This window comes from Osmerus eperlanus, chromosome 10, assembly GCF_963692335.1.
Source record: "Osmerus eperlanus chromosome 10, fOsmEpe2.1, whole genome shotgun sequence".
NCBI classification, from domain to species: domain Eukaryota; kingdom Metazoa; phylum Chordata; class Actinopteri; order Osmeriformes; family Osmeridae; genus Osmerus; species Osmerus eperlanus.
This window is the reverse complement of record NC_085027.1, coordinates 3,466,948-3,490,805: the sequence shown is the minus strand read 5'-3', so window position 1 is coordinate 3,490,805 and position 23,858 is coordinate 3,466,948. Positions and strand designations below refer to the sequence as shown.

Genomic DNA, 23,858 nt, shown 5'->3' with positions numbered 1-23,858 from the left:
GGACTTTTCCCTAATGTCCTACCTCTGATTTATAATCAGGATTTATTCCTAGTTGTTCAAAAGGAACAAAAGAATCGATGGATGGGTTGAAGGATGGATGGATGGGTTGAAGGATGGATGGATGGGTTGAAGGATGGATGGATGGGTGGATGGATGGGTTGAAGACTGGATGGATGGGTGGATGGATGGGTTGAAGGTTGGATGGATGGGTGGATGGATGGGTTGAAGATTGGATGGATGGGTTGAAGGTTGGATGGATGGGTGGATGGATGGGTTGAAGGTTGGATGGATGGGTGGATGGATGGGTTGAAGGTTGGATGGATGGGTTGAAGGTTGGATGGATGGGTTGAAGGTTGGATGGATGGGTGGATGGGTGGAAGGACAGACAAGATGACAGAGAGGTTAGAGAGAGAATGGACGCGTTGTCTTGGTGACTGGACGCGTTGTCTTGGTGACTGGACGCGTTGTCTTGGTGACTGGACGTGTTGTCTTGGTGACTGGACGTGTTGTCATGGTGACTGGACGTGTTGTCATGGTTCCCCAGATGACGATGAGTGTGAGCGGACCCCGTGTGTTCACGGGAGCTGTGTGAACACGGCCGGCTCCTACTTCTGCCAGTGCCCTGCTGGTTTCCAGTCCACCGCCACCAGAACGGAGTGCAGAGGTGACCCCCCCCCCTCCCCTCCTCACACACACACACACACATGCACCCACACACACACACACACACTCTCTCACACGTCACTCCTGTGTTCAGATCTGGATGAATGCGTCGCTAACGGACGTATCTGTAACAACGGCCGCTGTGTGAACACTGACGGCAGCTTCCACTGTGTCTGCAACGCCGGCTTTGAGATCTCCACCGACGGGAAGAACTGCCAAGGTCTGTCCGGCATTTCTCCACAGGTCACACATGTGATACGTGTGGTACGTGATATGTTCAACAGAATATGGAACAGCATGACTCATGAAGACCCTCTTCCTTCCCAGACCAAGACGAGTGCCTGATCCGGAACATGTGTTTGAATGGCATGTGTATTAATGAGGAGGGCAGCTTCAAGTGCATATGTAAACCTGGATATCTGCTCGACCCAACCGGACGCTTCTGTGTAGGTATGTTTCCTGCCTCACGGCCAATCAAGAGCGACCTTGCTGCTAAAGCCAGCCACATCCAGTTAGTATGGGCTCATTGCCTCGAACGTCTTTGGACAACTGCAGCTGCAGGTTTTCGGATCGTGCTAGTCCTCCTCGGCTCTTCTCACGCACAAAAAAAAATCCCCCAAAATTGTTCTGGAAAAATCAGTTAGTTAAGGATGAGAATGACCTTGCTGGAGGGAAACTGCATTGCATCTGGCAATCTTTCGATAGATGGGAATTTCAACGTCTAGGAAGCACATTAAAACAAACTTGAAAGCCAGGCCCCATGCGGTATTGCCCGCTGGCCTGTTCTTCTCTGGGAGGGGGCCTGGAATACAGTCCCCCTGGTTCCATGGCCCAGCTTCCAGAGATTCGATCTCACAGAGAAACCAAATCTGGATGAATAACGTTTAGATAAATAAACAGGAGGTTGTTGAATGGACGGAGGTTACAGTTGTATGTGCTCATTAATGAAGTGTGTAGTCTGCTGAGGCCCATTGCTGCTCTCCCTCCCTCCCTCTCTCTCCATCCTCCAGCGCCTCCAGACATAACACACACAGAGCTGTAGCTCTGTTTACCCTTCATTAGGATCATTGTTAGGATACTTGACTAGCGCTTACATTAGAAGACGGTGCAACCAGCCCGATGTGATCTTAGACAGGGAGACAAGGGTTGAGTACGCAAAACAATGGAGATACTCATGTAGGTTAATTTCTAGATGAACATGTTTTGCCAAAGCCTACAAGAAACCCCTCTGAAGCTCTCATTGAATCCTTCACGCAACATTTCTCACTTGCACATCACGCTACCTGAAATACTTGACTTTACTAGTGAGGGAGATATTTTGCAATGTCGAAAGTGTCTTGGTGTGTGAAATGTAAGAAGTGCACGTTGAAAGTGTCACCTCGAGTAGAGCCGTCCCTAACCCGTGTCCTCCTGCCTCTGGCCTTGTCTCCTCGTGCTGGTAGACATCGACGAGTGCGAGACCCAGGGGATGTGCATGAACGGCCACTGTGTCAACACCGAGGGCTCCTTCAGGTGCGAGTGCATGCCGGGGCTGGCCGTGGGTCTCGATGGGCGCGTCTGCGTGGGTGAGTCTCTGACCTCTGACCTGAGCATTATACGTTAGGATTGAAGCTCTGTACGCAAACTGTGGTTCTGTCCTGTCACAGTTGGTTAGTAGACATATCCTGAAGCTCTCTGTGTCAATATTCACACACAGGTGAGAAACCTTAGAACAATGTTTTCCTACCTTGGTCCCCCATTCTGGCAGTAGAAGACAATCTTTCTTCGTGGCCCACATTTTTCATTCTGTTATTTTATTCCCCATGATATGTCTTGCTGCAAGAAGTGTTGAAATGTTATTCCTCTGCTTGTGTCCGGGAAGATTTGTTCAGGGTGATATCAGAGCAGGAGAATGCTTTGACTGCTAGCATGTGGAGAGAACTATTTGTTTTCCTCCGGCGTTGTTGTTTGTTTGAGGGATGGAGGAGAGAGTGACAGCCCCTCTCTCTCTCTCTCTCCTCTCTCTCTCTCTCTCTCTCTCTCTCTCTCTGTCTCTCTCTCTCTCTCTCTCTCTCTCTCTCTCTCTCTCTCTCTCTCTCTCTCTCTCTCTCTCTCTCTCTCTCTCTCATCTCTCTCTCTGTCTCTCTCTCCATCTCATGCAGACACACATATGCGCAGCACGTGTTATGGTGGGTACAAACGAGGGCAGTGTGTGAAGCCGTTCTTCGGTGCTGTGACCAAATCAGAGTGCTGTTGTGCCAGCGTTGAGTACGCCTTCGGGGAGCCCTGCCAACCCTGCCCGCCTCAGAGTTCCGGTAAGCACCGTCCCCTCTGACCCCTCCAACACCCACCACACCCCCTCACAACCCAACACACCCCAACACAACCCCCTCAGACCCCCTCACCCCCCCAATGCTCACCACACACCCCTCACACACCCCAACACAACCCCTTCACACCCCCTCACCCCCCCAACGCTCACCACATACCCCTCAGACCCCCCCCCCCCCCCCACTACCCCCTTCCTCAGCCAGAACCACCAAGTGAGGCTCCTGAAACACAAACACGAGAGCCTGATGTCCCTCCTGGAGCATCGCTGTTGGCCTGAAGGCTGGAGTCAGAGGTCTGATTTGGTCATTACCCCACACTTGAAAACAATTCAATCTGGAGAGGAGATTAAGTCATCACCGAGATGAAGCTGTTCAGGAAAAGCTTCTAGTCACACCAAAGCCAGCCCTCTCCTAAACCAGTCATTTCTCATTAGTGCTGCCAATTAAAGTGTCTCTATCAAGAGAAGCCAAAAGTTCCACCACATTAAGGAGACCATTTTATATACATCCCGACTAAATGAGAAGCATGGAAATGGATAATAACATGGTATTAAATGTCTTGCTTCGAGATTTTTACATTTTGGCTAATGTGACATTTTCTCATACACTGTTATTTCATTTAGGATGTGTGTGTGTGTGTGTGTGTGTGCATTTTCCCCACAGCTGAGTACCTCGCTCTGTGTGCTAATGGCCCTGGCACGACCAGCGATGGCAGAGGTATACATTTATCTGTGTGTAACCATGTGTGTTGGCCACAATCCCGATGTTTCCGAAGACATCGAAATTACATTCACGCAAATCATTCATGTCAAGAATTCTGGAAATGCGTTTCCTTGTCAGTCTGTGTGTGAGACGCTTTCCTGTCCTGTCCGGTCAGACATCAACGAATGTGCGCTGAACCCTGACATCTGCCAGAACGGTGTCTGTGAGAACATGCTGAGGACATACAAATGCAACTGCAACATGGGCTTTGAGGTCGACACCACAGGCAAAAACTGCTACGGTAAGTAGCCTAGATTGTCCTCATCTGCTCCCTGTTACAGTCATGTCATAGGCTCGGATCCAAAGTCTGTGCTGGAAAAGATTCCACTTCAAAAATAAGTAAACAAAACCATCAAGACAAGATTTGAAGTGTAATGGCGAGAGTTTGACTAGAAAAGTAGACAAATATACTTGGTAAGATTGAAATGTTAAAATGTAAAATGTAAATGATTTGTGTCATATGTGTCAGTCTGAGCTCAGGCCCTCGTTCTTTTGTCCCTTCCTCAGACATCGACGAGTGCGCCGTAAACCGCTACCTCTGTGACAACGGCCTGTGCCGAAACACACCTGGTAGCTTTACCTGCCACTGTCCCACCGGCTACGTCTTCCACGCCGAGACCGACGTCTGCGAAGGTCAGCCCCTCCCCCTCGCCATGCCACCCTCACATCATCATCCCACCCCTGCCAGACAGATCGAAGGCTGAGGCCCATCCTCAGTCAGAGTATGAAGCCTGTCGTTGAAGCCGGTTCTCTTACTTCCCGACCCAGATATTGACGAGTGCCAGTCGAACCCGTGTGTGAACGCAGAGTGCAAGAACAGCCCTGGGTCTTTCGTCTGCCTGTGTTCTGCAGGCAGCACCCTGGACGGCATGCAGTGTGTGGGTGAGTCTGAACAGGCGTGACGAGTCTCCACGCTTCAACCTCCCTGCCTGGTCCTGGGCCTCGGGGACTGACCCCTCTCCCTTCCTCCTCACAGAGACCAGCAAGGGCACCTGCTGGCTGAAGCTGGTGGACAACGCCTGCGAGGTGAACATCAACGGAGCCACGCTGAAGTCCCACTGCTGTGCCACCATGGGCGCGGCCTGGGGAAGCCCCTGCTCCAAGTGTGAACCGGGTGAGGCGGGCACGGCCGGCAGCTGCCGTAGCAACACATGCCGTACGCTAGTCTTACCCAACTGCAACAAACTACACACGTGGAGCTGGTCCTGACGAGGCGTGTTCTCTTCCTGTTTCAGATTCCTTCTGTTCCAAGGGGTTAGCCCGAGTCAAAGGCAACATCTGTGAAGGTAAAGCTGTCACAAGAGGATGCAGGATAGATGATCTCTCGTGATTTCAGTCTGGTCTCCATGGCTGCGTTACATGTGCTCAGAGGGTGTCAGTGAGCTTTAGATTGTCCTGTCGTCTCTCTCTCTCTACCTCTCTACCTCTCTCTACCTCTCTACCTCTCTTTACCCATCTCTACCTCTCTCTACCTCTCTCTACCTCTCTCTCTCTCTACCTCTCTCTCTCTCTCTCTCTCTCTCTCTCTCTCTCTCTCTCTCTCTCTCTCTCTCTCTCTCTCTCTCTCTCTCTCCCACTCTCTCTCTCTCTCTCCCACTCTCTCTCTCTCTCTCTCTCTCTCTCTCTCTCTCTCTCTCTCTCTCTCCGCCCGCAGATGTGAACGAGTGTGAAGTCTTCCCGGGGGTGTGCATCAATGGGAAGTGTGTCAACACCATTGGCTCCTTCATCTGCCAGTGTCCCTCAGGGATGACGGTCGATGCCAGTGGCAGAACATGCATCGGTGGGTCCTCCGTCTGTGTGTATGTGCATGCACGCGCGTGTGTATGTGTGTTTGTGTGTGTGTGTATGTGTGTGTGTGTGTGTATTTGCGCAGTACGTCAATTCTGCGAGCTCTCAAAGCAGTGCCCTGGGACTGCAACACAGCCAGTTTACGCAACCCGCATGTTACATTTACATTTCACTCATTTAGCACCTTCGTCCGAGGGTCCTGCACACCTCAGTGTGTGTGTGTGTGTGTGACCGTGTGTCTGTCCCCTCTGTCAGACCTGCACACCTCAGTGTGTGTGTGTGTGTGTGACCGTGTGTCTGTCCCCTCTACCAGACCTGCACACCTGTGTGTGTGACCGTGTGTCTGTCCCCTCTGCCAGACCTGCACACCTGTGTGTGTGACCGTGTGTTTGTCCCCTCTACCAGACCTGCACACCTGTGTGTGTGACCGTGTGTTTGTCCCCTCTGCCAGACCTGCACACCTGTGTGTGTGACCGTGTGTTTGTCCCCTCTACCAGACCTGCACACCTGTGTGTGTGACCGTGTGTTTGTCCCCTCTACCAGACCTGCACACCTGTGTGTGTGACCGTGTGTTTGTCCCCTCTCCCAGACCTGCGCACCTGTGTGTGTGACCGTGTGTTTGTCCCCTCTACCAGACCTGCACACCTGTGTGTGTGACCGTGTGTCTGTCCCCTCTGCCAGACCTGCACACCTGTGTGTGTGACCGTGTGTTTGTCCCCTCTCCCAGACCTGCGCACCTGTGTGTGTGACCGTGTGTTTGTCCCCTCTGCCAGACCTGCACACCTGTGTGTGTGACCGTGTGTTTGTCCCCTCTACCAGACCTGCACACCTGTGTGTGTGACCGTGTGTTTGTCCCCTCTGCCAGACCTGCACACCTGTGTGTGTGACCGTGTGTTTGTCCCCTCTACCAGACCTGCGCACCTGTGTGTGTGACCGTGTGTTTGTCCCCTCTACCAGACCTGCACACCTGTGTGTGTGACCGTGTGTTTGTCCCCTCTCCCAGACCTGCACACCTGTGTGTGTGACCGTGTGTTTGTCCCCTCTGCCAGACCTGCACACCTGTGTGTGTGACCGTGTGTTTGTCCCCTCTGCCAGACCTGCGCACGGAGCAGTGCTACCTGAAGCACGAGGACGAGCGCTGCGGAGCGCCCATCTCCGGCAGGCACCGCGTGGACGCCTGCTGCTGCTCCGTGGGCGTGGCCTGGGGCCCCGAGTGTGACGAGTGTCCGGAGAAGGGTAGTCCTGAGTACGCCCTGCTATGCCCCCGTGGCCCCGGCTTCTCCCACAGGGGAGACTTCATCAACGGCCGGCCCTTCCTCAAAGGTGGCTACCGCAGGGAAAGCTGGGAGGGGTTTTGTATGGAAGTACGGTCTGTACTTGTTGACTGTGAGCTGGTTCAGGGGTGTAGGTTTGTTTTCAAATGTGGCTGGGATTGCTTTTTATAACAACCGAGGATGTGGCCGTTAAATAGATTAATTTTTCCGTTTATTAACATTATACATTTTTTCGTTCATTAAAAGTGTGGGGGACAGATTTACAATTTTCAAAAAGTGGGTGACATGTGTAATGAAACCCATGGCCTTAACCTGGTTCCATTTCAGCAATCAACCTTGTCCCTTCCAAGGTGTACTGTAAAGAAAATGGAATCATGTCCTGGATGCGTGATGGTCTAACGTAGCTCTGCTCGCTCCCTGCTCTCTCCCTGCCCCCCCCCTCTCCGTGCTCTCTCCCTGCCCCCCCCCCCTCTCCCAGATATAAACGAGTGTAAGATGATCCACAGCCTGTGCACCAACGGCAGGTGTAGGAACACCATCGGAAGCTTCCGCTGTCGCTGTGACAACGGCTTCTCACTGGACTCAGACGAAAGGAACTGCACTGGTGAGTCCACAGCCAGGAACTTGTCATGGCTGATAAATGTTCTCTGAATCGTTTAACAGACTATTTTTGCCAAGGTGACATACAGTACATAACATGCACTGTATTGTGCATATGGTAAGTACAGAAGGTTAACCAGAATAGCATTGTTTTGACTGTATTTCAGTTAGTACCAAGGAACAGTCTGCAGAATACATGCAGGCAGTACTGTACTGTAATGTTAGCAAATGCACTGCAGCATTCACTGTACATGGGCGCGGTGCAACCCTGCCCCCCTACCCTGCCCCCCTACCCTGCCCCCCTGACCTGCGCCCCTACCCTGCCCCCCTACCCCGCCCCCCTACCCTTCGCCCCCACCCTGCACCCCCACCCCTCTAGAGTGAGCTACAAAGCTGGTCATGGTGACTTGGCTCTGTTTATTAGATATAATCTGAAACTTCAACAGCTTTATCCTATTCTGTGGTACCAACCTGGGTCAAGTGAACAATGCTAACACACTGTCTGTGTAAGGCTAGCTGTTCCCTATCTGTGTAAGGCTAGCTGTTCCCTATCTGTGTAAGGCTAGCTGTTCCCTATCTGTGTAAGGCTAGCTGTTCCCTATCTGTGTAAGGCTAGCTGTTCCCTATCTGTGTAAGGCTAGCTGTTCCCTATCAATCCTTCTTTCAACAGCAACTGCGCCAGCGCCACTTACTGTAAAGTGGTGTAAAGCTGCTGCCTGCGTTCAACTCGTTCAGACTAATCTGAGTCTGGCAGCTTCATGTTGCCTGGAACAAGTCCCCGTAGTCTGCTGAACTGAATTACACTTGTGGTAAAGCTTATCAGAAACTCCATGGTTACATTGAAGCTAAGAACTGCTAGCTTAGGGTTTTGAATGTGAAAAATGAACAGAAACATGTGCGCCGGTGTGTTGAGACTGCTATGTTGCCTCCTCCCCCCTCCCCCCCCCCCCCCTCCCCTTCGTAGATATCGACGAGTGCCGGATTTCGCCGGACCTGTGCGGGCAGGGCACATGCGTCAACACGGCTGGAGACTTCGAGTGCGAGTGTTTCCAGGGATATGAGAGTGGCTTTTCATGATGATGAAGAACTGCATGGGTGAGTTTAGAACTCAAACAGGAGAAAGCGCACACACACAGAAACACACACACACACACTGTTCACAGCAGAATGCCGTGCCCTCCCAATACCTTATAGCATGGAAAACAGCACAGCTGAAAACATATTTTGGGTATAAAAACATTGAAGGGTAACTCAATCTGAGTAATAACTTTCTCTCTCACACACTGTTAAAGGCTGCGTGTAAGAGTGGAGGGCTCTGCCAGCGTATAAAGAGGAGGCTAAGTGTAGGGGAGGCCTGCCATGAAGTCTCAGTCCCCCCCCAGTTATGAGAGCCAGCTATGGCTCCTTCTGGGGCTCCGAGGCATCAGATGAGGTCCTGGGGGGTGGCGAGGGGGGAGAGGGGTGCTAGACACTCCAACAAGTCTTGAACATAATTGCAGTTTATTGAATACTTGATTTCGCTCACTCAGAACACAACCATCCAGCCGCCCTGCTTTTATGACTTCAACATGCAATTACTGCTCTTTTAGTTTTGCCATCTGGGGAACAGTTTTTTTCCGTTTATTTCTCCATTTCTGTGTTTTCAAGTACATTCTTGGGTGAATTTGAACTTATTTACCCCACAAATCAAGATTGATTACTAGGAGTCTGGTTGATTCGATAGATGTGCTCTGGTTGTGTGTGTGTGTGTTTCTCTGTCAGACATTGACGAGTGTGAGAGGAACCCCCTGCTGTGCCGCGGCGGGGAGTGCGTCAACAACGAGGGCAGCTTCCAGTGCGTGTGTCCCGACGGGCACGAGATCGCCCCGGACGGATCGGCCTGTCTAGGTGAGCGATGAGTCATCATCGAGGAGGTGTCACGTGTCCGCTGTGCCTCATGATTCGTCCCTCCTACCTCCCCTCATCACACCCCTGATCTGTAATGGATAAAAGAAAGCGTGGCCTCCAGCCCACATCTGTCTGTCTACAGAAAAGGGAGGATTAGAGAAAAGGGAGAAGGATTGCATGCAGTCTGTGATGGTCACAGGGCCCTGGTCTGGTCAGCCCTCTGAAAGGGGAGGTTGGGTTGCACTCTCTCCCCATATTTGTCTCTGTCACTGTGTGTGGGCTAGATGACGGCCTGTGTCTGAGAGTTTATGTGTGTGTGTGGCGTGTAGTGTGTGTGTGTGTGTGCGTCTTTGGATGTGTGTGAGTGTGTGTATGTGAGCGTGCTTGAATGTGTGTGTGTGTGCATGTAAGTTTAAGTGGTGTGTGAGTGAGTTTTGTGTGTATGTGTGTGGAGTGTGTGATCGTGTGTGTTTGTGTGAGTGTGCGCGCGTGTGTGAGAGCGCGTGTGTGTGTGAGCCTGTGTGTGAGTGTGTGTGAGTGTGTGGATGGGTGTGTAGGTGAATGCAGATGGAGGTCTAAATGGGAAGGCTGTGTACAATAATGGATCCTCTTGATAGATGGGCTGATAGGTATTTTAGAGTGCAAAAGTGGATGATGTGTATGTGAAGGAGAAGGAGAGAGAGAAAAGGAGAGAGAGTGAAAGGGGGGGGGGGGAGTCTGGGAACACAGTCCAGCTGGGCTACATCATCTTAAAGACATGAGAAGAGCCCAGAACTTCTCCTCCAGCTCTCCTGCTCCCATGCTCAGACCATAAAGACCTTATTATTATGTCTCTGCATTTCACTGCTCTGACTGAAGTATGTTTGTGTGAATATTTGAGTGGATGACATCATCCATATCACTGAACCATTCTAGCTATTTATCTTTTAATAGCTGAATTAAAAAAGGGAGGGAGTGTTCTGGGAGTTAATTCAAATGAATGATTTACTGGTGTTAAATATCGTCAGTGTCTTCCCCAGCTGTTCAGATGAACTGCTGGTATGCATGCGTGTTTGTGTGGGTGCGTGAGTGTCTAAGTGTTTAATGATTTATTATTAATTTTTTTGTAGATATCAACGAGTGCGAACTGAGCGATAAGCTGTGTCGGAACGGCCAATGTGTGAACATGGTTGGCCGCTACCAGTGTACTTGTGACACAGGATACAAATCAACTGAGGACAGACAGCAGTGCGTGGGTGAGAAAATTACTGGAACGACAAACAACTGAATTGTAAACAGCTTTGGGAAAAAACGGAAGATAAATCTAATTAGTCGGTCATAAGAAATGATTTAGCTCGTATGCAAGCGAGGCAGTCAGTGTGTGCACTGAGTATTTGTCTGTTTGTCTGTCTCCCCATGTCTGTCTGCGTGTCTGTCTGTTTTTGTGTCTGTCTGTGTGTCTGTCTGTGTGTCTGTCTGTGTGTCTGTCTGTCTGCGTGTTTGTCTGTGGGTCTGTTTGTCTGTGTGTCTGTCTGTCTGTGTGTCTGTGTCTGTCTGTGTGTCTGTGTGTGTGTGTCTGTCTGTGTGTCTATGTGTCTGTCTGTCTGTCTGTCTGTCTGTGTGTCTATGTGTCTATCTGTCTGTCTGTGTGTGTGTGTGTATCTGTGTGTCTCTCTCCAGACATTGATGAGTGCACCATCCAGAATGGCGGCTGTGAGACATTCTGCACGAACTCCGAGGGCAGCTACGAGTGCAGCTGCCGCAACGGTTACGCCCTGATGCCAGACCTCAGGAGCTGCACTGGTCAGTACCACCCACCCACCCCCCACCCCACCCCAACCCAACCCATCCCCCCCCACCCCACCCCACCCCCTCTCATCCCCTCCACAGTCGTAGTGGCCCCTGACAGGAAGAAGGGCCTGGGCTGTGGACTCCTGTTTCAGGGCTGCACCACAGGCCTGCTCTGTAAACCCATGACTCCCAGGCATGCCGTCGTCATGGCACGGGGCCACAACACACGGCTTCATGCCATCGTCACGGCGATCCCAAGACACAACACACAAGTCAATAGGGACACGTCCCGATAGAGACGGACTGTGGATGGATTATGAGCGTGTCTCCATGGCGACACGTCGCCCCAGTGAACAGACAGGATGAATGCCCTGGCCTTTTCCTGGTGTGGCTTGTTCACTGCATGTTTCTTAAAGTGGAAAAGGAAGCAATCGTATAAAAACATACATGACGTAGATTTTCTCTCTGTTCTGTTGTCTGTCCGCAGACATCGATGAGTGTGAGGACAGCCCAGATATCTGTGACGGGGGCCAGTGCACCAACATCCCTGGAGAGTACCAGTGTCTCTGCTTCGATGGCTTCATGTCCTCTGAGGATATGAAGACATGTCTCGGTTGGTAACATGGCTCCCTAGCGTTTCTAACACGGTGGAACTCTGGAGCCTCATTGACTGTGACAACACAGAACAGGGCAGGACAGATATTGTGATGTGGACAGGAGTATAACAATGTAAATGTTACCCGAAAGTGATGATTGTATGACTTTGTAATTCAGCTGTGTGTGTGTGTGTCTGTGTGCGTGTGAACATTTGGTACAATTTACTTTTATAAAATATGATGTGTTGTCTGGTTGAAAATGTATGGTATTTAGAGGTCTGGTTTAGAGAAACAGGGTAGAGAAGTAGCAGCTTCTCATATATATACATATATATATAAATCACTTTCACAAAAACTCCTTTAAATTTTAATTGGTTAAATTTGTGCAAATAGAAAGTGGGTAACAGAAGTCTTGGCATGACTAGTCAGTTCAAAACAACGGTGTCTGTGGTATTTTACAGAGCATGAAAACAGGAATCTGACAGGAGTGACGTTAGAGCTTTAAAGAACACACACACATACACACACATACACACACACACACATACACACCCACACACACACACACACACACACACACACGTACACACACACTTCGTGTAGTGCAGGACTGGGGTCCTTTTTTGGTCATTTTAAACACTCCTCTGTAGCTATTATTTTAAGGTCTAAAAGGCCCTTCCTGGAACTAAAGACAAAGTGGGCTAACTTTTTAACTTTAGAAAGCCACCAGCAAGGATACAGCTGTCATCAACTGTGATCAAAATGTCACAGTGTGAATGTTCTTGAACAATTCTAGTTTTTTCATTTATGATGCCCTCCCTCCCTCTCTCCCTCCCTCCCCTGTAGATGTGGATGAATGTGAGCTGAACCCTAACATCTGTCTGAGTGGAAACTGTGAGAACACCAAGGGCTCCTTCATCTGCCACTGTGACCGAGGCTACTCAGTACGCAAGGGTTCCACCGGCTGCACAGGTGAATAACAGAACCACACACACACACACACACACACTGTAGACACACATCTGCTGGAATTCTCAGGGGAGACTGTTTAACCATGTTTCTTGTTTGCCGGCTCCACCTGCTGAATGAATTCCTAAGACTTACACAAAGAGGAACACAAAGAGATAATGTAATGTGTGGAGAGGACTAAGTGAGAGTGAGAGGATGGTGAGTCAGGGAGAGGCTGATGCTAGTCAGGCTGTTAAGAGAGGGAGGGAGGGAAGGAGGGAGGGGAGAGATAGAGGGATGAACGAAAGGAAAAAATGAGGGGGGGTATGCAGAGTGGCGGAGAGTGGGCGGGTCCACTTGCATTGACGATTGGCAGGCTCGATGGGCTCTTGTCGGAACTACAGAACACACGCACACACCCATGCACACACACCTACACGCGCACAGTGAGATCACCTTCATCCTCCGTCCGACATTTGTATCGAATTGCGAGGTCTGTTTGCACCTTTGTTGTCCTTTCATTAGCATAATTTAAACATGACGTGATGCTTGGAGTCGCACTGCAACACCATCTGCAGAGGCTCCCTCACCCAGTCAGGAGTTACTCCCTGTTCCTCTGACAGATCGCTTGTTAAATAGACCCGCCAGAATCTGGTAGGTTGATTGATAATCCCACTTAGTCACCAGAAACTTGAGGAGCTTGGAAGACTGAGTCAGAATAGAAGGTTCCAGCCAGTGTTCCACCTTTTCCCTGTCTTTCAGCTCTGGGTTTGATTAGCTGGGTCTGTGTGACTGTGTGCCATGCTGTCAGGACTACAGTGTTCTCCTTCAGATGCAAACAAACACATCTGTCTTAACTATGATAGACCCTGGAGAGTTCCCCACCACACACACACACACACACACACATACACTCACACACGCATACACATATACACTCACACACACGCACATACACACACTTACTCACTCCACATTCCAATCGGGCACATATGTTAATATTTTCCTTGTTTTGAGAAAACTGGACTTGCTGAGAAGCCTGTTCTGATTCACAGGTTTGGAATTCCGGCCTTTGGAATGTGATGGAATCAATCTTTAGTAATTCCACTCAGGCGGGCGAACTCAAAAACGTCTTGTTCTTTCGTAACGAACAGACCCGTTGCTTTTCCACAGACCTATTCAATGCTGGCCGTGTCTCAGACCATACCCATTCGGAGGTCCACAGAGCCATAGGGGTAGATGAGCGTCCTGAGAGACTGGCCCTGGCTAAAGGACTGTGTTGATACAGGTTGCTTGGAGACCAGCCCATGAGAGTTGGGCCTGCTACGGAAAGGGCTGGTCTAAAACTCACATCTGATCCAGCTGTAAAGGACAGTCCCGGGGGAATCATTTCTCATTTATTCCACTCTGCTGAGTACTGTAGAGTATGCACTGTTAGTAGGTGTGTATGTGGTGTGGGTGGGTGTGTGTGTGTGTTCGTTTGGGTGGAGATGCATTAGTGGGGCGTAGGGGTTTGCAAGCTCTGGGAGTGTCCATTGCAGTAAATAATTCTCAGGCAGAGGCCTAACCCTAACCCTGGAGCCAAGAAACTGTGTTCAGGGGTTGCAAGGGGAGTTAGGGTCAGGGTCAAGTTCAGGGTTTACACTCGTTTTCTATAGTTTAAAAGAAGGCTTCGTATGAAGTATATATTCTTGTCTGGCCAGTTGTTCTCTCCTGTGCCTCATCTGTCAAACATTAGCCTTCCAAACAAACTCTGTCTCCAACTAACAGACCAGCGACCGTGACAGTTGTCCTGCATGCAACCACCCCAGCTCATAGTTTTTACTGCTGGGATTTCCACATTCTTGGCACTGCGTGTGTGTTTTCTTATGTGAGTGTGTGTTTTCTGCTCTCTGTGGCTTCAAAGGTCTGCAGGAATTATCTGTAATCTAGATCGTTCTCTGAGGTTCCTGTAATCATGCAGAGATCCGCACACTCACCAGCTAGCTATACATTACCACCATCGTCGAGGGCAACATGCAAAGGCCTCCAGCCTCTCCTCGGAGTGGCAGCCAACCAGACTGCAGTCTGCCCTAATTGACAGTGTTGGGAATTGCTGCTTTGATGAAGAATAGAGAGAAGTGTGTGTGTGTGTGTGTGTGTAAAGTCTGATAACAAGGGCTCTGACATGCACACTCACTTGTACATGCTGTTCCAGGTCTACTGCCAGGCGTTGTTTTCCAGATGGTTGTTTCTTGGTCAAGTTAATGAGTGTCTTTGTTGTTGTTTAATAATGACGACCAATTTACCTTGACACGGTCCATCTCTAGACTCTGGGTTCAGTGTGTTCTGCCATGGCTGCCGGCCTTGGCAAGTTGCACACAAACAGCTTGTGGGGATATTCACGAGTCTCACCCTGAGCTGGAAGCAGGCAGTCTTGTTTCATGACACGAGAAGATTTCATTTGAGGGGATTTTAATTGTCCTCATTGCTCATTGCTTTCATTTGTTAGTGTCTGGTTTTAGTGTGATAGCATGGCGTGTTGCACGGAGAGACATATGAGGAGATGCGTTAGATGATTACACTGGAAAAATGTAGCTAATAAATCGGCTAGGAGTCTGTCCCTCAGTGAGAAATGATACTGGTTTTGCAATGAAAGGAAGGCTGTTTGTTTGTAGAGGTCCCCCAGGCATGCCAGAACCGCACGATTTTATACAATTCATATTTCAGTATCGTAGAGTTTCCAACTAGACATCTGGGACTGCGAACATGCCAGCTATTAAGGTTTCAATGACTCCATTGCCATCGTGAAACAAAGGCAGAATGAAGCCTATCGGCAGCTGTGTTTATGAGGCTGTGGCTGGATTGCAGTTTGGTCCAAAATGCCCGGACGCTGTTCCTTTAAGAACTCGTTCAGCCAGCACTGGGCCACAGCATTTGGACAGGCCCCCGGCTTGGCTTGGTCTGGTCTGGCTTGGCCTGGTCTGATGTGTTTGGTCTATTCTGGCCTGTTCTAGCCTATTCTGGCCTGGCCTGGTTTGGTGTGATGCAGTATGCTCTGAACTGACCATCTCACAGTTCCTGCCTGCCTTCCTCTCTGTGTCAGATATCAACGAGTGTGAGATCGGAGCCCATAACTGTGACCGTCACGCCGCTTGCACCAACACAGCCGGCAGCTTCAAATGCAGCTGTGCTCCAGGATGGATAGGCAACGGCCTCAAATGCACAGGTACAGTGGGACTGCCTCTACTGTACACACAGATAGGACTGGCTCTACTGTACACACAGATAGGACTGCCTCTACTGTACACCAAGATAGGACTGCTTCTACTGTACACCAAGATAGGACTGCCTCTACTGTACACACATATAGGACTGCCTCTACTGTACACCAAGATAGGACTGCCTCTACTGTACACACATATAGGACTGCCTCTACTGTACACCAAGATAGGACTGCCTCTACTGTACACACTGATAGGACTGCCTCTACTGTACACACTGATAGGACTGCCTCTACTGTACAACCCTTCACATTCCCACATAGTACGAACTTTACACAGTTTAGACCATGACCTAATGTCTACAGTCAAATACACATCCACCTGTCTAGCTATGCACAGTTTAGACCATTAACCAATGTTTACAGCCTGTTACTCACGCACCTGTCTAACTGCTCACAATCAAGACCATTACCTGGGATCTATTGTCTAACCATACGCAGGTAGGACCCCTGTTAGAACCAGCTACAGTCCACCTGGCTGTAGTATGACCCTGTGTGTGTGTTCAGACAGTCAGGATGGTTCTACTTGTGTCTGGACAGATCTGGACGAGTGCTCCAACGGAACCCACATGTGTAGCAACAACGCAGAGTGCATGAACACCATGGGCTCCTATCGCTGCATCTGCAAGGATGGCTTCTCTGGAGACGGCTTCTACTGCACAGGTACGACAGACACACACATACACACCTCACACATACACACCACACACCACACTGCACAGGTACGACAGACACACACATACACACCTCACACATACACACCACACACCACACTGCACAGGTACGACAGACACACATACACACCTCACACATACACACCACAGACCACACTGCACAGGTACGACAGACACACACATATACACATACACACATACACACCACACACCTCACACATACACACCCCACACTGCACACATACACACACACACACATACCTCACACACACACACGCAACTGCCCCAAACCTCTGTTGTGTCACCTGTTTTGATGTGTTTGTGATGTGTGTTTGCTCCCGTGCAGATAGTGACGAGTGCACAGAGAACGGGAACCTGTGTGAGAGCGGACACTGTCTCAACATGCCTGGGGGCTACCGCTGTGAATGTGACATGGGCTTCATCCCCACGCCTGACGGCAAGGCCTGCGAGGGTAATACACACACACGCACACACACACACTGCCGTGATGGGAGTCGGGTGGCTGAGCGGTTAGGAAATCGGGCTAGGAATCAGAAGGTTGCCGGTTCGATTCCCGACCGTGCAAAATGACGTTGTGTCCTTGGGCAAGGAACTTCACCCTACTTGCCTCAGGGGGATTGTCCCTGTACTTACTGTAAGTCGCTCTGGATAAGAGTGTCTGCTAAATGACTAAATGTAATGTAATGGTGCCACAATATGGCCATGTGTCGTCATCTACGCAAGAGAATGATTTTTGTATATTATTCCCCTGGTATGCAGTCAAATATGTGTGCTTTAAAGCCAATGATCTGTTTATATCTACTAATACAGTCATTACAAATCCATGTGACTAATTTGTCTACTGATATAGGAAAATATACATTGTGAGGGTGGCCTAATTCTGGTATGTTTGATTTTCTGAACATTAGCAATGTGTAATGCAGGTGTGTGTGTGTCAGTGATGAACAGTAAGAGAGAAAGTATTTAGTATGCAGTAAGGTTGGTGAGGTGCTGTATGTGTGTATGAATGGATGTGTGTGTGTGTGTGTGTGTGTGTGTGGGGGGGGTTATTCTCCTGTCTGGTCGAGCTATTTTGCCCCAGAAGTGTCACTTCAGAGAGGTGAATACAGCCTTCACTTTGCGTCTCCTTCAGACGATTTTCCACCCCTGTCACATGATCTACTAATCCCTCACAGCTGTGGTCCCTCTTTCTTGGTTCTCTCTCTCTTTCTTTCTTTCTCTATCACTCTCACTCACTCACTCTCTCTCTCTCTCTCTCTCTCTCTCTCTCTCTCTCTCTCTCTCTCTCTCTGTCTCTCACTCACTCACTCACTCTCTCTCCTCTCTCTTTCTCTCTGTCTCTCTCACTCACTCTCTTTTTTTCTTTCTTTCTTTCTCTCTCCCTCGCTCTCGTCCGCTTTCTCTCTCTTTCTGTCCTTCTCTCTTTCTATCTCTCTCTCCCTCCCTATATTTCTGTCTTTCTCTCTTCATCTCTTTCTCTCTTCCTCTTTCTCTCACAATCTCTCCTTCTCCCTCTCTTTTATCTGCCTCTCTCCCTTACACAGATATTGACGAGTGTACCTTTGCTGACATCTGTGTCAATGGAAGGTGCAAGAACATTCCAGGACTGTTCAGATGTGAATGTAACATCGGCTATGAGCTGGACAGGACTGGAGGCAACTGTACAGGTAACACAACGTCACATTCCCTCAGTCCAGATGACTAGCTCCACATACACTATCACATCTTGTCTTTTCTCTCCTCCCTGGGCAGCTAGCCACTCCTTAAAACCACTCACTCACACATAAACACTCCCGGTATACTCTTACAAATGACTTGACTCTCTTTCTCTCTTTCTCTCTTCCCCTCACCTCCCCTCCCCTCCCTCACCTCCCCTCTCTCACCTCCCCTCTCAGACATAAACGAGTGTGCGGACCCGACCTTCTGCATGAACGGCATCTGTGTCAACATCCCTGGAAGCTACCATTGTAACTGTCCCCCAGACTTCCAGCTCAACCCCACAGGTGTCGGCTGTGTAGGTGAGGCCACAGACACTTACCCAGGCCTAGGTTCTTTAAACATGCAAGGGATTGTTGTATGGAAAAATAAGTGTATGTGTTTGTGTGTGTGCGTCTCCGTGTGTGTGTGTTTGTTTGTTTGTTTGTGTGTGTGTTTATTTGTATCTATTCTCAAGACATTCGATCTGGAAACTGCTACCTGGAATACCATTCCAGAGGGGACGCTTCAGAGAGTTTGGAATGTTCCAATGAGATCGGCGTGGGGGTGTCCAAAGCATCGTGCTGCTGTTCTGAAGGCCAGGCCTGGGGAACCCCGTGTGAATCCTGCCCCTCTGTCAACACCAGTGAGTCAGTCTGGAGCCAGTCTGCCCACACTACTCACTCTGAATCACTTGGAATCAACTCTTATGGTCTGCCGATTGCAGGGAGAGAAGGCGAATCAATCGACTCTTGATTCAATTCGGAGGCTGATTGGCTGCGAAGCTGCGTGGATTCGCGTTGTTTGTTTTGCGGTTTGACGGTGGTGTAATGTCATGTCTTTCAGCGGAGTATAGAACTCTGTGTCCCGGAGGCGAAGGCTTCAGACCCAATCCCATCACCGTCATCCTGGAAGGTCAGACATGATGACGATGATGTTGATGATCAGGAGCATACTTACAATGTTGAACCTGTTAACGTTTCCCCCTCAACCTTCCTCTCTGTTCTCTGGTGCTCGTCGGCAGACATCAACGAGTGTCTGGAGCTGCCAGGCTTGTGCCAGGGAGGAAACTGCATTAACACGTTTGGCAGCTTCCAGTGTGAGTGCCCCAGAGGCTTCGAGCTCAACACGGACACAAGAGTCTGTGAAGGTAACACACACACACACACACACACACACACACACACACATGGACATGCACTCAGAGAGACACACAGGGCTCCCGTACAGTCACACGCACACACCCCTGCAAACACACTAACAACCCCCTCCCCCCCCCCCCCCCCCCACACACACACACATACACACATGCTAATAGATGACCTAGGTGGAAAAGGAAATTGAGTCCAGCCGTGGAGAGGAGTGTGTCTGGGAGACAGTGTTCTCTAGTCCTGGTGTGGACGTTCTGCTTCCCGCATGTCCCAACGGAACCACCCGGACCAAGGAGAGAGCTGCTCTCTAACTCTGTCCAGAGATGCGCCCAGCTCTGATGTGGTGGGGTTTCTCCTGGGGGCAGAAACAGTGGGCTTGCTAGAGAGGGGAGGGAGGGGTGGAGGAGCAGGATGGGGTGGGGGGGGAGGGAGGGAAGGACGAGAGGAGGAAGAGAGGATGGAAGAAGAGGAATACAAAAGCTTAGAGATGGGTGGAGCGGAGAGAGAAAGTCCACGATAAAAAAGTAGCCTGAGACCGAAGGGTGAAAAGAAGAGGAGGAAGGAGATGGCGTGAAGGCTGTGGCGTGGAGGAGAAAGAGAGAGAATAGAGAGAGGGAGGAGGTTAGAAGAGAGGACATGTGGCTAATAGCATTTTAATTGGGGGTGCGCTTGCGAGAAGAGAACAAAAGCCTGTTCAGGAAATTCCAGGCATCTAACATCCAACATGATTAATTACAGTCAACTTTACATCTCACTGCTGGGCTGGAGGGCTGATGGCATTCCTACCTCAAATGTCTACTTTGCGCACTCTCTCACTCACTGAAACAGCTTTCCATTCAATTATCTTTTCTATTTTTTTACGTGGAATGTATACTGCGAACGTCAAGGAGTGCAATGAAACGATGAATTAGCGCACATTGGGGAATGCAGGAAGGAAATGAGGGAATTAAGGTGAAAGATCTTTGTGTTTCACTGTGTTTCTTTGTCGTGTGTTGAAATCTGTGAATAACACGACCCCTGACCCCTGTCTCTGCGTAGATGTGAATGAGTGTGAGCGTCCAGGGATCTGCGGTCCAGGCCAGTGCTACAACACAGTGGGAAACTACACCTGCATCTGTCCTGTGGACTACATGCAGGTCAACGGAGGAAATAACTGCATGGGTGAGTCCTCGCGCGCCATTGGCCGACCGCATCTGGACCCAGGTTGAGAACCGTTATTGACCTTTTTGGGGGGATTGTAACCGTATCTGTGGTTCACCTACACCCATACACAGATATGAGGAAGAGCTACTGTTACAGGAACTTCTACTCAGACAACAACACGTGCGATGGAGAGCTGACCTTCAACATGACTCAGAAGATGTGCTGCTGTTCCTACAACATTGGCCGGGCATGGAACAAACCCTGCAAACAGTGTCCTGTCCCCAGCACCAGTGCGTATGGGTCACACGCACACACACACACACACACATACAGACATCATTTCCGTTATTCTAATCTATGGTGTGACTCTTCAACAGCTGAGTTTGCCACCCTGTGTGGCAGTGAGAGGCCAGGATATTACATTGATATCTACACCGGACAGGTCATGGGTATGTTGTGACAGTCCTCTTAAATCCCTGATTAATACTGTCTCTGACTGTGTGTGTGGGTTCCAATCACGTTCCCTGTCTCTGCATCCTCTCTGTGTTCCAGATATCGATGAGTGCAGGCAAATCCCGGGTGTGTGCGAAAACGGGGTGTGCATCAACATGATTGGTAGCTTCAGGTGTGAGTGTCCAATGGGCTTCGTTTACAACGACAAGCTGCTCATCTGTGAAGGTAAGCCCCGCCCACTGGTGCATGCTGTCTCAGAGTGAGAGAGACATGGAGACGTGATCTATTATTTCTTTCTCTCTCTCTCTCTCTCTCTCTCTCTCTCTCTCTCTCTCTCTCTCTCTCTCTCTCTCTCTCTCTCTCTCTCTCTCTCTCTCTCTCTCTCTCTCTCTCTCTCTCCATCCCTCACTCTCTACTCTTTCTTTCTTTCTCTCTCTATCTTTCCATCTCTATCTCCGTCTCTTTCTCTCTCATGCATCTCTCTCTCCATATCTCCATCTGTTTCTCTCCCTCGCAATCTCTCCATCTGTTTCTCTCCCTCGCAATCTCTCCATCTCTCTCTATCTCTATCTATCTCTCTCCCCCAGATATCGATGAGTGTCAGAATGGACCGCTGTGCCAGAAGAACGCCGCCTGTTTGAACATGCCAGGGAGCTACCGGTGCGAGTGCAAGCCTGGCTATCGCTTCACCCCCACGGGCCAGTGTCTGGGTAAGACCGCCCTGCGTCCCATCCCCCGGAGGGACACTGGGAGCCATCTGCCGTCTCTGGAGGAAACACTCCAGCCTTTCATCACTCACCGCTCCCAAACCAGAGACAAGCCCTTTGATAGTGTCACGGAAAACCTATTGTTATTGACATTCTTCTTCGTTGTCATTCCCAAACAATGCCTCAGATGCAGCCGAAGAGCTCAATCTGAACCAGACTGGCATCTTTGGAGGGACGAGAGGAATGTGTGTCTGCATGCTGTGGTAGTTAGCAGCTAGCGGAGTGAAGTGAGAGAGCTGGTATGAGAAGCTTGTGTCAGGGTTCTGTGCTACAGATCTTACCCGTCTCTTGAGGGGCTGGGAGGGACTGTAACGCCCCCCCCCCCCCCCCACACACACACACACACACACACAAACCCAGCAGCCTCTAAGAAAGGCCACACTGATATGGACTCTGCGACTTCTGTTCTGCATCCTGTTTTTCTTCCTGTGTTTCTGTGGAAGGAAGTCAGGAGTGTAAAAGCCAACAGGGCAAAACAATGTGACTGAGGGACTGAGTTTCTCCTTGGGAGCTTTTCTCTCTGGGTTTTCCTGGGAGTCTTTCCTTGTCTTCTTTGCGAGTGTTAAGTTTGTTTAGGTGCAAATAAGAAGCCTCTTGCTTGTAAAAAAAAAAGGCGATATATATCAAATCCGATTTGATTTGAACACGACAGAACACAATAACCCTTCTCTTTCCCTTCCTGGCGTGTCTGTTCCTCCCCACCTGTCCCTGCGCAGACCGGAACGAGTGTCTGGAGAACCCGGGTGTGTGCAGTCCTGGCCAGTGCATCGACACGCTGGGAAGCTACCGATGTGTCTGTCCCAACGGCTTCAAGGCCACCCCCGACCTCTCCATGTGCATCGGTGAGTGTGGTCCATCTCACCTGAGTGTGGTCCATCTCACCTGAGTGTGGTCCATCTCACCTGAGTGTGGTCGATCCCACCTGAGTGTGGTCGATCCCACCTGCGTGTGGTCGATCCCACCTGAGTGTGGTCGATCCCACCTGAGTGTGGTCCATCTCACCTGCGTGTGGTCGATCCCACCCGAGTGTGGTCGATCCCACCTGAGTGTGGTCCATCTCACCTGCGTGTGGTCGATCCCACCCGAGTGTGGTCGATCCCACCTGAGTGTGGTCGATCCCACCTGAGTGTGGTCCATCTCACCTGAGTGTGGCCCCTCCTCGGTGTGTTTCCGGTTGGTTGACATTGTTGGCCTGTGATCTGCTGTCTGGTCTCAGATGTGGACGAGTGCGAGAGACAACCCTGCGGGAACGGCACGTGTAAGAACACGGTGGGATCCTACAACTGCCTCTGCTATCCCGGCTTTCAGCTCTCACACAACAACGACTGCATCGGTGAGTGTGTGTGTGTCTGTGTGCATCGGTGTATGTGTGTGTGTGTGTCTGTGTGTGTGTGCATCGGTGTATGTGCACGTGTGTGTTAACACGTGGCAGTATATGCACAAATGTAATCTTGTTGATAACATTGATAATATTCGTGTGTGGCTTTCATCAAATTAATGTCTGTGACCTTTTTTTTTTTTACGACCGTCCTGTCAGATACGGACGAGTGCTCCACTCAGAGAGGCCTGTGCAGGAATGGAGACTGTATCAACAGCATCGGCTCCTTCATCTGCCACTGCCGTGACGGATACGAACTCACAGCTGATGGAAGGATATGTATTGGTAAGAAGCATGTTTCCACCTCCCCCTTCTCCCGACCCTCTATATCTCTCTGGATCGTTTTTTCCACAGAGTAAAAATGTCTTCCTGTGTGATTTCCCCTCCCACAGATGTCAATGAGTGTGCAGTGAATCCTGGGACTTGTGGTCCAGGGACCTGTCAGAATCTGGATGGTTCCTACAGGTGCATTTGCCCGCCTGGCTACTACATCCAAGACGAGACCTGTGAAGGTAAAACCATCCCCAGAGACAAGGTTCTCCTTCCCATCCACACCCGCCACACATCCTGGAGTTCTCAAACAAAGCCCCAGTTTATTTATGAGTACATTTCTTTCAATCAAATTTCAAAATGCACTCATGATACAAGATAACAGTCAGGCATAAGTCTCTATTTGAGAAGATTCCAGTGGTTGACAGGAAGCTTGTAACATTTCTC

General features: G+C 50.0%; 1 protein-coding gene across 1 annotated transcript in view; it reads left to right on the top strand.

The window, feature by feature from the left end:
* LOC134028285 (fibrillin-1-like) overlaps nt 1-23,858 on the top strand; it is a 38,293-nt gene that overhangs the window by 2,373 nt on the left and 12,062 nt on the right. Inside the window, 38 exon segments of the mRNA XM_062471757.1 lie at nt 545-664; nt 758-883; nt 991-1,113; nt 2,106-2,228; nt 2,805-2,957; nt 3,636-3,689; nt 3,850-3,975; nt 4,242-4,367; nt 4,503-4,616; nt 4,711-4,848; nt 4,970-5,020; nt 5,389-5,514; nt 6,618-6,845; nt 7,275-7,400; nt 8,361-8,464; nt 8,467-8,491; nt 9,158-9,283; nt 10,393-10,518; nt 10,943-11,065; nt 11,541-11,666; nt 12,496-12,621; nt 15,683-15,805; nt 16,400-16,522; nt 16,880-17,005; nt 18,099-18,221; nt 18,450-18,572; nt 18,728-18,895; nt 19,096-19,164; nt 19,274-19,399; nt 20,439-20,561; nt 20,675-20,833; nt 20,921-20,992; nt 21,096-21,221; nt 21,584-21,706; nt 22,480-22,605; nt 22,980-23,096; nt 23,301-23,426; nt 23,534-23,653. Of these exon segments, the coding sequence (XP_062327741.1) occupies nt 545-664; nt 758-883; nt 991-1,113; nt 2,106-2,228; nt 2,805-2,957; nt 3,636-3,689; nt 3,850-3,975; nt 4,242-4,367; nt 4,503-4,616; nt 4,711-4,848; nt 4,970-5,020; nt 5,389-5,514; nt 6,618-6,845; nt 7,275-7,400; nt 8,361-8,464; nt 8,467-8,491; nt 9,158-9,283; nt 10,393-10,518; nt 10,943-11,065; nt 11,541-11,666; nt 12,496-12,621; nt 15,683-15,805; nt 16,400-16,522; nt 16,880-17,005; nt 18,099-18,221; nt 18,450-18,572; nt 18,728-18,895; nt 19,096-19,164; nt 19,274-19,399; nt 20,439-20,561; nt 20,675-20,833; nt 20,921-20,992; nt 21,096-21,221; nt 21,584-21,706; nt 22,480-22,605; nt 22,980-23,096; nt 23,301-23,426; nt 23,534-23,653 (4,563 nt within the window).